Source organism: Eupeodes corollae, chromosome 2 (genome assembly GCF_945859685.1).
Source record: "Eupeodes corollae chromosome 2, idEupCoro1.1, whole genome shotgun sequence".
In the NCBI taxonomy this organism is placed as follows: domain Eukaryota; kingdom Metazoa; phylum Arthropoda; class Insecta; order Diptera; family Syrphidae; genus Eupeodes; species Eupeodes corollae.
The window spans coordinates 73,329,882-73,345,087 of NC_079148.1; the positions used below are offsets into that span (position 1 = coordinate 73,329,882).

General features: G+C 36.5%; 1 protein-coding gene across 1 annotated transcript; it reads left to right on the plus strand.

Moving 5' to 3' along the window:
* Positions 1–625: 625 nt before the first annotated feature.
* Positions 626–5,980, plus strand: LOC129945037 (uncharacterized). Its single transcript, XM_056054697.1, has one exon. The coding sequence runs from the start codon at positions 626–628 to the stop codon at positions 5,978–5,980; it is 5,355 nt and encodes a 1,784-aa protein (XP_055910672.1).
* Positions 5,981–15,206: the final 9,226 nt, after the last annotated feature.

Below are 15,206 nucleotides of genomic sequence, written 5' to 3' on the forward strand. Positions count from 1 at the left end.
CACTGTGACAAGACATGTAAATAATTCATAAATAAAATAACGAAAAACAATTTTAATTTGTAACAAAATAATCTTTATTCAATAATTGTTTACAAATCACGTTAACTTCATTTTAAATAAATACAATCCACAAATCAAACGTCAAACTCCATCGGCAAAACAAAATTTCCGAACAACAAAATTGAATTAACTTTAATATCAAATCGCATTTATATTAAGAATATATATTCACACAAAAAAAAAACATTTAAATCACACCGCGCCGGTTATTAATTATTAATTATAATTCGATCATATGCAATTAGCAATCAAAACAAATTTAATTTAATCGATTTAATTCGCCAAAGACAATTCACGAATCACTCAAAATTGAACAATTACTTAAAAAATAAACTTAAAATTAATAAATTCAACCTAAATAAATTAATAAATTAAACATAAATAACTCAAAAAAAAAAAAATTAAATCATCAGCGGAGGCTCCTGACATCAGCTTTTCATCAAATAAGACGGCAGCAGCAACAGACAATCAGTAAGTCTTCATTTACGTGTTGTAAACTTGTCTTCTTTTGTCGTGATTCCTATTTTAATACGTAAAATAATTAGTATTTTATATAATAAGTATTATGGCTGAAGCAAAAGGCTACAAATACGGAGAACTCCAAAAGGGTATTTTAAGCAAACTAATAAGAGACCTTACCAACTTTAAGAAAGCTCCAAAAGAGCGTAAGGGAAAATCATATGCTTCGGGACGTCTGAGCAAGTTGGAAGATGACATTTTGACTTCCAAATCTTATCACGAAGCCATTATTGGAGCAGGTTTGTTTGAAGAGAATCTGAAACAAGAGGAATTAGTGGTGGTGTATGATCAAATTAACGAACTTTACCTGGAATATCGGGCAGAGTTGGTTGATGCTATAGAGAAATCCGCGCCAATTATTGCGGCTCCAACAACCGCGGGTGTTCCACCCCATTCTGTCGTCGCAGCATCATCGGGAATCCGACTTCCACGAATCGATCTACCGAAGTTTGATGGTTCATACACCACCTGGCGAGCTTTTCACGACAGGTTTCAAGCTCTCGTTCACCATAACAAGGCCCTCGAAGACATCGACAAATTGCATTTTTTGCAATCATGCATAGTTGGTGATGCTAGTCGATTTTTGCAAAATTTTGCAATTGAGGCTGCCAGTTACGAGAAAGCGTGGGATCTTTTGAAGGAACGATACGATCACAAAAGGATACTTGTTCATATCCAAATGCAGATTCTTTTTGGACAACCTTCCTTGTCTCGTGAAACTGCTTCTGGACTTCGAGATCTATTATACACAACAAGAGAATGTCTCCTTGCACTGGAAAACATGGACGTACCAGTCTCTGAATGGGATACGGTGTTGATTTGGTTTCTTTTCCAGAAGTTGCCGAATATGAGCCAAAAACTGTGGGAAGAGAAACTAGGAAATAGGAAAGATTTACCGAATTTTAAAGAATTTACGGACTTTTTGGAGACAAGATTCCGGACTCTCGAGGTTGCGGACCAGCAGGAACTTGGAGTAGGGTATCGGACTAAAGATGAGCCATCCGTCAACATAAGGCATCGTGTACCAGCAGCAAAACCGAAGGTCTTACACGCTAAGCAAGCTGTTAAGCAGCCGTATCGACAAGCAGCCAAATCGAACCCTGCAGAGCAGCTGTCATGCAAGTTGTGCAACGAAGGTAAGCACACGCTCAGAAAATGCCAACGTTTTTTGAATATGGACATCTTGGGACGAAAAGATACAGTTCGTAGGCTCCAGGTCTGCGAAAATTGCCTATCCTACGGCCATCTAGTTCAAGCTTGTCTGTCAATTAGTTCATGCTATTTTTGCCAACAAAGGCATCATTCTTTGCTGCACTGCAACGCACAACAGATTAACAAACAACAACAACAGCCTGTAGCCAGTACATCTGCTCAGGGATTACAAAACAATACAAAGGTATTACAAGTGACAGTGAACCCAAATGCGCCTGAGTTTCAGCCGATGGGGGAACAACAGCTCCAGTCAAACGGACAAACGTTTAATTACCACGCGATAGATGGTGATCGCAAACACGCACATCAGGTGCTTCTGGCAACAGCGGTTGTTAAGGCACGAGCAGCGGACGGCAGGCTACGCCTTTTACGTGCTCTGATCGATACCGGCTCAGAAACGTCGTTTATCACCGAAGCTGCCGCACAACTGCTGAAATTGAAAAGGCAACGGAACATTGCCGAAGTATCTGGGTTAGGATTGGTCAGCAGCGGCACTACGCAACACTCCGTCGAAGTACGTTTTGCGTCCCGCCACTCGACGTTTGAGACTGCCGTTCAGGCTTTGGTCTTCAAGTCGCTGACTGGGCATCTCCCGACCCAACGAGTGATACCCGGCAAATGGAACCATCTAAAGGGTCTTTCGTTAGCAGATCCCCATCTCTACGAACCTGCACCCATTGATCTTCTATTAGGGAGTGACGTTTGTGCTCAGATACTTCTTCCCGAGATAAGAAGACCAGAAGATGGATTGGGACCAATCGCGCAAAAGACGGAGCTTGGGTGGATAGTGTTAGGGAAAGTTCCAGCGGAAATTCCCCGGCAAATTCGAAGCTTCGTCCAAATTACGGATTTGAGCTCACAACTGGAGAAGTTTTGGGAAATGGAAGAAATGCCGTTCCAGACACTTGAAACCGAGGAGAACATCGTTTGTGATGAAATCTTCAAGAAAAACACAAGACGTTTACCAGACGGACGTTATGAGGTAAAATTGCCATTTAAAAATGAAGGTCTCCCAGCAATGGGAACGAGTAGACAAGTCGCTTTCCGTAGATTTCTTCATCTGGAAAGGAGGCTTGATGCGGATCCGAAGCTTCGTACGGACTACAATAAATGTATCCGAGAATATAAAGAACTCCAACACATGGAGGAAATAGATGCAAATGATGCAGTTTTACAAACTCCATTTCATTATTTCTTGCCACATCATGCCGTTTTTAAGGAAGCAAGCTCCACAACGAAGCTGAGAGTAGTATTTGACGCAGCTGCGAAGGCTTCGGACGGGAAATCCCTCAACGACCGTTTACTTGTGGGTCCAAAATTGCAGTCGAGTATCATAGATCTCGTGCTAAAATGGAGGACTCACCGAGTCACCTTTACGGCCGACATCGAGAAGATGTATCGGCAAATTTTGGTTAGTTTCCCGGACCGATACTATCAGCTTATCATGTGGAGAGAGCAAAAGACTGCTCCTATACAATTTTACAAAATGAACACTGTTACTTTTGGCACAGCAAGTGCACCATACCTTGCTATCAAGGTCCTAACCAAAGTAGCTGAAGACGAAGAAGAAAATTTTCCGGTGGGGGCGAATGTTGTCCGTAAGGACATGTATGTCGATGACTTAATCAGCGGTGCTGATTCACTCGAAGAAGCACGGAAGAAGCGTGATGAAGCGAGGCAACTGTTGGCGTCTGCGGGCTTCAATTTACGAAAATGGACAAGCAACGTAAAGGAACTCATCGAGGATATCCCAGTTCAAGATCGTGAGCTTGATTTTGAACTTCCGTTCAATTCGGCCGACCACGTTAAGACGCTCGGGATTAAGTGGTATCCCAAAGATGATTGCTTTTCGTACCAGAACTTACAGCCGCCAACAGAAGCAACAACAAAAAGGTCAATGTTATCGACGATAGCCAAACTCTTCGACCCAATGGGATGGATTTCCCCATGCATCATCACGGCCAAGCTAATGATGCAGCGACTATGGGATCTTGGATATGATTGGGATGAACAGATTTCAACAACTTTGATGAAGGATTGGGACACTTTTCTTAGAGAACTTCCTTTGATCGAACGGCTTCGCATCCCACGGTGGACCAAGTTGAGCAAGACCAACAAGGCAATCGAGCTTCACGGATTTTGTGACGCTTCAACGAAAGCTTACGGTGCAGCAATCTATCTCCGCGTTCTTGATGTTGATGGCAATATCCATGTCAATCTTTTGTTATCCAAGACAAAGGTGGCACCAAGCCAACGAACGGTAACACTGCCTCGTCTAGAACTGTGTGGTGCTGTAGTTTTGGCTCAGCTGTTACAGTACACAAAGCAAGTCTTAGAAATTCAAGATGTCAAGATGTATGCGTGGACAGATTCTGCGATCGCATTAGCCTGGATACGCGCCACTCCCGCCAAATGGACCACATTCGTCTCTAACCGCGTTTCGGAAATCCAGCGGTTAGTGGGGATCGATTGCTGGGGACATGTCGCAACGCTTCATAACCCAGCCGATCTAGCGTCCAGGGGTGTATTTCCGTCAGAATTGAAATCACTGGAAACTTGGTGGTTTGGACCAGAATTTCTTAGGAACCAATGGGAGTTCGATGCTCCGCATCAACCCATCGAAAGTGATACAACTGAAGAAAAGCGGACGGTGAAGATACTCAACATTCATGTGTCAAATAGCAACAGTATCCTGCAAACTATATACAACTGTTCGAGCCTACTCAAGGTTGTACGGGTCATTGCACACTGTTCTCGATTTACAAAAAGGTGTCGACCGAAATTGGGGCTTATAGAAGGTCCGTTTAGCTCCAAGGAACTCGAGGCAGCACATATCATCGTCGTCAAGGCAGCACAACATGAGATGTTCCAAACAGAGATCCAACAAATTGTAGAGAACTCCAAGACTCCCAAGAACCTCCGCGCATTGAATGCCTTCATTGATGCTGATGGGATCTTACGAGTGGGCGGACGTTTAGAGAACTCCCTCCTATCCTATGATGCGCAACATCCAATTTTGTTAAAAAACAAACACCACTTCACAAGTCTGGTAATCAGAGAGGCGCATAAAAACACCCTCCATGGTGGCATCCAGCAGATGATAAGCTACATCCGACAAAAATATTGGATTGGGCAGATAAGGCGCAGCGTTAAGTATCAGCTTTACAGATGTCCTTCCTGTTATCGGCAAAAGGCTTCGGAGATGCAACAGCTGATGGGAAACTTACCTGCCGCTCGAGTGCGGATGTCTCGGCCCTTCAGTCACACCGGTGTCGACTACGCTGGTCCAATTGAAGTGAAGTCCTGGAAGGCTCGCGGTGCAAAAATTTTAAAGGGCTATTTTGCCGTATTTATTTGCTTGGCAACAAAGGCCATACATTTGGAGGTAGTATCAGACCTGACAACACAGGCATTTTTGGCAGCATTTCGGCGTTTCACGGCTAGAAGAGGAAGTTGCAAGCAAATCTACAGCGACTGCGGAACAAACTTCGTCGGTGCTAATAATGAATTAGCGAAGATGTTGAAGGAAGCACAACACGATTGGAAAGAAGTTGCAGAAACCTTATCAAATCACGGTACCGATTGGCATTTTATTCCCCCGGCTTCTCCACACTTTGGTGGATTATGGGAAGCGGGTGTGAAATCGGTCAAGTATCATTTAAAACGAGTTGTTGGGACCGAAAGGCTTACATTCGAGGAGCTCGCGACGCTTCTAGCTCAGATAGAAGCTTGTCTGAATTCGAGGCCCCTTTGCCCTCTCTCCGACAGCCTCGACGATTTGAACGCGCTCACCCCTGCACACTTTCTAGTCGGAGAATCACTACATGCTGTTCCTCAAGGCGAACTAAATACCAATATCAGCCATATGGAACGATGGAAGCGAGTTCAGTCATTAGCAGAAGGATTCTGGAAAAAGTGGAACTCTGAGTACCTAGCACGGCTTCAACAAAGACCAAAGTGGACAAAAATCCAGGCTTTGCCTAAAATAGGAGACTTAGTTCTTCTCAAGGATGAACGACTTCCACCAACGCAATGGAATCTCGCGAGAATAGAAGGAACACATGCAGGAGCTGACGGATTAGTACGTGTTGTCATAGTAAAAACTCAAAATGGACAAATGAAGCGACCTATTGCGAAGATTTGTCTTTTACCATCAACCGAATGCCCTGAACAAAACGCCATCATTTAAAATCGAAAACATGATACAATGTATAAATATCAAAGGAAACACATCTACAAAACAAAACCAATAATTCAATAATTTTGCATAAAACACCATGAACACAAAATAAAACAAATTAGTTTTTTTTTTATATTACTTTCATTTATTATCATAAACAGTAGTCAATAAAACACAAAATTTAATGAATTATTAACCAGATTATTCATCTTCATATTAAGCAAAACAAGCAATAATAATTTATTTAAAATATTTATTACCATATACTAAATTGAACAAATTTGCACTGTGACAAGACATGTAAATAATTCATAAATAAAATAACGAAAAACAATTTTAATTTGTAACAAAATAATCTTTATTCAATAATTGTTTACAAATCACGTTAACTTCATTTTAAATAAATACAATCCACAAATCAAACGTCAAACTCCATCGGCAAAACAAAATTTCCGAACAACAAAATTGAATTAACTTTAATATCAAATCGCATTTATATTAAGAATATATATTCACACAAAAAAAAAACATTTAAATCACACCGCGCCGGTTATTAATTATTAATTATAATTCGATCATATGCAATTAGCAATCAAAACAAATTTAATTTAATCGATTTAATTCGCCAAAGACAATTCACGCATCACTCAAAAAAGGAAAAAAAGAAGATAATAATAAGGAAATTTACACACTTCTTATATCAATAAATATCACATTTGCTTGAGTGAAAGTACTCACTCAAGCAAAAGGTAAACAAATTCCCGCACTTCAATTGGAAATCGAATTATTCCAACATTCTATGACACTATGTATTTAATATATATATTCCATATATTCCATGTATGTATATATATATATACACCAATAAGCCGACACCACGCCAATATCACGCCATGTCCTATGTAAATAATTGAATTCGAAAATAAATAATTAATTTAAAATTAAAACTATTTCAACAGAATAAAATGTAAAAGACACTCACTTCAAACAAACATACACCGCGGCCGCGAAATATAATTTACCCGAACGTACGCGCGCAACTCACCGACATACCTTTCATCAATTTCATTCACACTTGGACTTACCCGTCTAAATCATAACACAACCGATTCAAATTCTTTAATTAAACGCACCATAATTTACTTTAAATCAATTAAAATTAAAATATTATAATAACTAATTAATAAAATAAAAACAAAAAAAAAACACCAAACGAATCTATTTTCACCCGTCAACCAAAATGATACTATTATATTATAACAATTAACAATACCTAACTGCGACCTTAGTATAGGTGTATTTTGTGTCGCTACAGTTCATTGAGAGACAAAAGTAGGGATTTTTGTATGTATTGTCACGTCACATAGTGTTGCGCTCTATTTGATTGCATTATCTTATACATTAATGAATTTGTTATCTCTTTTCAAATGAGCCATTAGCCGATGACGTCGGTATTGCAGTTGATTCGAATGGTCAGGGATGGTGATTTAATTTGAGAGGCGGCAGAATGTTCGAACATACAGGGATGCCAAACGGAGAGGTGACGGCGGTGCGAACCTAAACTAGATACGAACAAACCTTGGAGTTACAAATGCGTTCCACACGATCCACAAGGCAAAATCATAAAATTGCTTGTCATTCTATTTTATAATAAAGAATTCGATTGAACAAAGAAGTGGTGTTTTTTCCTTTGTCTTAATAATTTTTACTTTACATATAGATCGATATTAAAGTATTTAATTTACACAATTCCTAATTAATTTTAATAATTATACACGGAAACAACTTAATTTAACTTAAACTTAACTTAAAAACTAAATTAAAACTAATTTTGTACACTGAGGACATCAGCGGAGTCACCAAAAATCATCCTTTAATATCAGCTACAGCAACAGTAACACACAAAGCAGTAAGTTTGCCTTTTTAAGTGTCGTAAACTTGTCTACATTTGACAACTGTTGTATTCTGAAACTAAAAATTATAAATATGGTAAGCTGCAGAAAGGTATTTTAAGTAAGATGATTAAGGATCTTACCAATTTTAAAAAAGCTCCAAAAGAGCGTAGGGTGAAATCTTATGCCACAGGTCGTCTCAGTAAATTAGAAGATGATTTGTACAGGTCAAAATCCTACCACGAAGATATCATTGGGACAAGTTTGCTGGAAGATAATATACAAACAGAAGAGTTAGAGGTAGTATATGAACAAATAAATGATAAATACCTTGAATATCGTGCAGAGTTATTAAAGGCAATCGAGAAATCTTCGCCAATTATTGCGGCTTTGTCAGATACGGGTGCTCCGCCCCTTTCTACAGCTGCACCATCATCGCATACGGGGATTCGACTACCTCGGAATCGATCTGTCAAAATTCGACGGTTCATATACCACCTGGCGTGCTTTTCAAGATAGGTTCCAGGATCTCGTCCACAATAATAAGAGCATAGACGACATTGACGACAAACTGCAATTTTTACAATCATGTTTAATTGGTGATGCAAATCGATTTTCGCAAAAATTTGTCAGTGGAGGCTGCGAATTATGATAAGGCTTGGGAGCTTTTGAAGGAAATGTATGACCATAAGCGCATTCTGGTCCCACATCTAAATGCAGAAGCTTTTTGGTCAACCCTCCGCGCCTTGTGAAACTGGTGGTGGTCTTGGAGATCTTCTCTACACAACAAGAGAATGTTGTCTGGCGTTGGAAAACATGGACGTTCCGGTATCTAAGTGGGATACGGTTCTCATTTGGTCCCTTAACCAAAAACTTCCTGGTACGAGCCAAAAACTATGGGAAGAGAGGTTAGGAAACTGAAAGGACTAACCAAATTTCAAAGAATTAACCGATTTTTAGGAAACTCGTTTCCGGACTTTTTAAGCTGTTGGCCAGCAGGAAACTATAGAGCGGCAGGCAGAAACAAAGATGAGCCACCCGTCAATCCAAGGCCTCGTTTCCAGCCAGCCAAAGCAAAGGTGTTGCCTGCTAAAGAGCTTTAATTGGAAACAAATATCTATTAACATCTGAAGCCATAAAAATCCTTCAGAAAAGTATAATTTGATATAATGAACAAGTGTTTTAGAATTCAAGCCTTCCCATTTACGATAAACCAAACTACCAAATACTATCCTCGGTAATATAGGGTTTTCAATAAGATCGGGTAGTAATCGTGGTGTTTGCGTTGGGGCACGTAGCGCCATCCTGCTGGAACCACATGTTGTCTATGTTCATAATATTCAAATTGGGCCTTTAGAAATTAGTTTTCAGCTTCAGTTGAGATCATCCCATATAAGGCAATTTTGTTTTTTTTTTAACACAGCCATTTATCCAAAAATGCGCCTCGTCACTTAAGATTTTTCGGCCAAAATTGGGTTCCTCTTCCAAACGACTCGAAGCCCAATCAGCAAACAAACGTCGTTGTCTATAGTCATGAACTTTGAGCTCCTGGGTTAGTTGGATCTTGTATACGAGTGTAGGCCAAAGTCGCCAAGTTGAAGTCTGTGAAAGGCCGAGTTCTTGTGCACGGCGAGGAATAGACTGCCTCGGGTTCTGCTGTACACCTTCACGGGCCGCGGCGATGTTCTCTGCCGATCTTGGGTTCCTTGAAGGTACGGGTATTAGCTGATTGTTTATAGAACTGGTCGTCTCAAATTTGGCCACCAAAGTTGAAGAGTCGACTGTAAAGGGCGACCACTTCTACCATAAAATTCAACGTTTCCATAAACGAACACTCAGTTTGATAATAAAGTTTTATCATTTGAAAGGTGTGTTGAATCATGATGATTTGGCATAAGCAACAGAATAATAAACAAAACATTTGACAGATGTCACTAAAAAAAATGGCCAAAATGTAACAGCAGCAATTTAAAAACCTTATATACGATATTATATCTATCAGTGCTCATGTTTATAGTGTACAAGGCAGATTTATGTGTAAGTTTGTGCAAAAGTAAAAGTTCCTGCTAATGCGAATACTATGGTTTTCATATACAAACATAAGATCAGCCATCAGCGTTCTTATTATAGAAATAAAAGCATTCCGATCTTATGCCATTTAATGAACTCATCCAAAAAAATCATCATTCATTGCATCCTTTTCGGAGACTATATGTACCCCCTTTGCTAGATCCTTCTTCTATTTCTTTGTCGAAACGCATTCGATTTCACTGCCTTCTTTTGTACATAAATTGGTTTATTACAATTTGAAGAGCGTAAAATGAATTCCTTTTAAAATAATTTTCCTGTCAATTCCCTTTTCTGTTCATCCGGTTGTTCAAATACTTACATATATTTATATGTATGGTAAGTACGAATATCCCTTCAGACCTTCAGGTTGTGCTTCTTAAATTTGTAGGTTTATTCTTGGATGATTTTTAAACTAGTTTCCTCTAGTGAGCTCCTCCCTAACGTAATGAAGTGAAAAACAGCTCTCATACAAATACATATATAAGAGTAGGTACTTGTGCTATAAACCCATATAAATGTGTAGTACAAGTTAAGAAAACTATCAATGAACAGCCAGCTTTATACCCACATATGTTTATATGAAGCATGTCCTGTTTTATTTCTTAGCACAGATATATTTTTATTCCAATAAGCTTCTCATGTTTACTCGAAAGATTGTATATCGCCACTTCATGGTTCATCATCAGGAAGAAAATGTTCTCTCTAAAAGTTGTGTTGTCCTTCTTCTTGAATTTTGCATTTATTCGTTATTTTATCTATAAAATGGGACATATTCAATTGTCCAATATGATTTCCTACTCCTAGTTTCCTGTTCCGTGTGGAGTAATTTGTTTTGATGGCTCAAGAACACGAAATAGGAAGAAACCTTATATCCTATGTAAAGAGGATAGCAAGTATATGTGTATGGGTTTGTAATGGATCTTGAATGTACCTTGACTACAGATTTTATATATTCGTTTACTTAGAAAGAAATATTTACTTGTACATATAAAAGTTATATTTATGTGAATCAAGCAATCAAGCTATTTGATGTACACTTACCTGCCTAATAAATAAAATGGCTGCACTCCTATATCAATGATTTTGAAATGCTAAGCTATAAACTAAAAAGGTAACTATTTAACTTATCAATAAAGTTGTTTGTCTCTGTGATCTATTTTTAGTTTTATTTGGCATTTCAAAATGAATACAATCGAAATTCGATATCTTGAAAACTGGTCATCATTTTTTTATTTTACGAAACTGAAATGCAAACATATTTTAATAAGCTCTTAATAACTGCATACCAAAAATATTTTTAAACTAAAAATGAAAAAATTCGTACAAATAGAATTAATTTAAAAAAAAATTCTGCAACGGTTTTTAAATAAAAAATTTGGAAAATTAAGTTTTTTTTTGCCAAATCAAATGGTATTTAAATATCGATTAAACAAACTTAAAATACAGAAAATATTTGTTAAGAGTTTCTTTGGAAGCTAGTAGAACCTAACAGTGTATTTTATTTCAATTAAATGCATTCAAAATTATTCTGGTTAAAAATGTTCAGTATCTTACATATAGTAGTACCCGCAGCATGATGGTTAGTGCGTTGGACTGTCATGCAAGGGGTCTTGGGTTCAATCCCTGCCTGTGCCACCTTAATTTAAAAAAAAAAAAAAATGTTCGCGGGTACTGCCTCTTGCGAGGAATTGACAAATCCTTCAAGAGTAATTCTTGCCATGAAAAAGTGCTTTCTCAAACTAGCCGTTCGGATTCGGCCTAAAATTGTAGGTCCCTTCCATTCCTGACAACAGTACTCGCACACAGGAATGGTTGAGAGTTGTAAGTCACTAGGCCCTGGTTCACAACGGACTGTTGCGCCACATTGATTGTAAGTCTTAACCTTTCATATTTTAACTTTAAAGGAACGCTGAAACATTTATACTAAAAAAATTATTATAATACAAAAATAAATTAAATATAAAAATGGCATATTTAAAAAATGTGTTAAGATTCAGGACTTCTAAGCGTTTCAAAAAATATTAGTTTGTAGGTGCAGGAAAAAAATAATTTTGGCGACCTGTGTAAATTTTTGGTGTATGTTGAAACACTGTTTCTTCCACAAAAATTTAGTGTTTGGTGTTTTTTATGCGGGTTGGTGGACTAATTGGAAGTACGGCTTCCCTAAAAAATATGCTGGCAGGAACGTTACATGCATTTGTGAAGGCTTTAGATCCATGACTGTTGACTTTTTCGGTAATCTATTTGAACAAAAATGATGCTTTAGTTTTAATATGACGGACGCGGCCGTCATCGTTGAGGCTCAACATGTCATTTATTAAAAGAACAATTTTTTGGAAAATGCCATCAAAAATTCGATCTCCAGATTAGACCACGTGTGATCTATGTTAATTTTAATCAAAAAAGATAATCTTTCCTTTATACCCTCGAGCCTAATTTCCGTCGTACTGTCAAGTACAAAGATCCGTTCTTAAGCCATACTATGCGAATGTGGAATGCCTTACCACACTTTATTTCCCAGCCATTGCAAGATTCAGGAATTCAAAACTAATGTGCACCGACACCTCCTTTCAAACCTTATCACCCTTTCCACACACTGTGCCTTGCATAACAATAGTAATACTATCAACTTAAGTGTGCGCTCATTGTAAAAAATATGTAGGTCAGTTTAATTAAAAATCATCTTATTTTATTCTAAATCAAAGTTTTATACCTCTAAGAAAAACAACCTATGTATATACATTTTCCTAAAAATTTTGTTCACATATCGGCTTAATCTTGAAATAGGTTTTGAATATTCGCACTTTCCGTTTTCGATAGTTTTAAAAAACTAATTATTAACTTCCCATAGGAAGTTATTGTAATTGGTCCGATATATCGACATTTCTCGACGTTTCAAAGGCAATAGAGTCGAAATAAAAGATTTTTAGAGAGATGTCTGTGAGTGCGTGTGTACGTACTTTTGCGAAGTTTTTTTTCGTCGTCCATAGTTCAAGAACTAGTAGTGATATCGACTTAAAAAAAATTGTCATACAAATAATAATGCAGAAAGATAAAGAAAGGACTCTCAAAACAATTGAGTGGGTGGTTTATTTGCCATAGTAATTAAAAAAAAAATGTGAACATTTTTTTTAACCCTATATATTTCATGAATCAATTTTATATTATGTATTGTAACGTGATACCAAACAAATATAATTTGGTAAAAATACAAATTAACGGTTTCTTATAAATAAAAACATTGAAAAAAAAATATTTGTCACCTCGAAAATTTTACGAACAAAAATGATTTTTTTCTTCAAAACAATTTTGTGCAACGAAAAATAACGTTTTTAACATCTGGTAAAATATTGTGAAAAAATGTTAAAATGTATATACAAAATAAAAAACTAAAAAGAGGCTGGGATGCGACCCACACTGATAACTTCCCATCCCATCTGTCGATTTGTCTTGCTTAAAAGTTTGTTTATATGTACTCGTATCAATTTTTACAAATATTTTTTGTAGATTTTATTTTTTTATGAAAAAACGGACTGTTGGATTTTTATATAAAAATTACTGAATATCGAAAAACAATTTTCTTAATTTTTGAAAAGCTATTTGAGTCGAAAGTAAATTTTAACCAAGTTTTAGTGTTGTTCTTTTTTTAGAGTTTTATTTTTTGTAAAAAAAACTTTCAACTCGATTTTTTCAAAATTTTATCAGATGTCAAAAACAATATTTTTTGTTGCACACAATTGTATTGGATATGAAATCATATTTTAGTCGTAAAATTTTGGAGGTGCCAAATTTTTTTTCAGTTTTTTTGATTTATAAAAACAAAACCGTTATATGGATTTTTTTTTAAATATACTTCTTTGATATCACGTTACAATATACTATATAAAATTTAATTCAAGTCTCTAGCGTTTTCGGTTCGTAAGATATTAGGGTTAACCAAAATTTTCACCTTTTTTTCAAACTGCTATGGTAAAAAAAACCACTCACGCAATTTTCTTGAGAGCCCTTTCTGCATCTTTCTGCCTTATTATCTGACCAGCAACATTTATTTGAAATCGATATCTCTTCTGGTTCTTGAGCTATGGACAACGAAAAAAAAACGTCGTGAACGTACGGACGTACGAATGTACGTACGCACGCAAGCACAGACATCTTTCTAAAAATCATTTATTCAAATTCATTTAAAATTTATTTGCTACACGAAATATCTTTTCAAAAATTTGAGATGGCTTCCAACTAATTTTATCTTATAAAAAAATTTACTATCCACTCAAACAGCTTCTCTAGAATTAAAAATATTGCCTTCAAAAAAACTTTTATCACACAGAAAATTTTGTTTTCGATATTCAATAATTTTTTATAAAAATCCAACAGTCAGTTTTTTCATAAGAAATTAAAATCTACAATAACTAGTACCCAAAATTCGTACTAATTGATGTTCGGTTTTCGAAATTTCGTGAATAATAGAAGACATTGACTTCAAATCAATTTAATTCTTCCAATTTCTATTTGTTTATATAAGAATTACATGTTTTTAAGAAATGATACTAAATTTGGTAAAAATTTTTATTCGACTAATAACCTCGTTAACAAAACTAGATTTTGAAATAAAAGTTAAGTTGTATAAGCAAAAATTCCATCTACAATTTTTTTTAGTAATTTAACGATTTTCACCAAAAATGTGTTTCGTCTGTCAAAAACACATAAAATCTTAAAGATTTTCAAAAAATTTAAAATTTTTAGAGAAAGATCAAATATTCAGATTTTTTAAAAAGAAACTTTGAATGAGAGATAGTCAATTCGATATTATATATTTGAAGGAAACAGACATTTTTATTTTGACTTGAAATTCCTGAAACAGGTATAATTGCATCTTTATTTTTGTTTAATGCACATAAAGAATGTAAGGCATACCTAAAGTGTTTTCTTCATCCAAACTAGGGTTTAAAGTACCCGAGCGTTAGGAAAATAGGAAAGGATTCAAACGAGATACCGGTACATTGGTCTTAAAGTTCTTAACATCGAAATCCGAGGGAAAAATAGAGTTGGCCAAAGCATTCCACATTCTCGATGTGCGATTCAAGAAAGAATTTCTGTATTGGACAGTACGCCCGAAATTGAGCTCATAGAAGGGCGAGTATTACGGCTGAATGGTTTAAGGGGTGGAAAGCAACTGGCTAATTTGACAAAACATTGTTTGTAAAAATATCGATAAAACAACGAAAAGCATGAAACAATTAGAGAATGTTTCTCATTATGTTCTTAATTTCTTT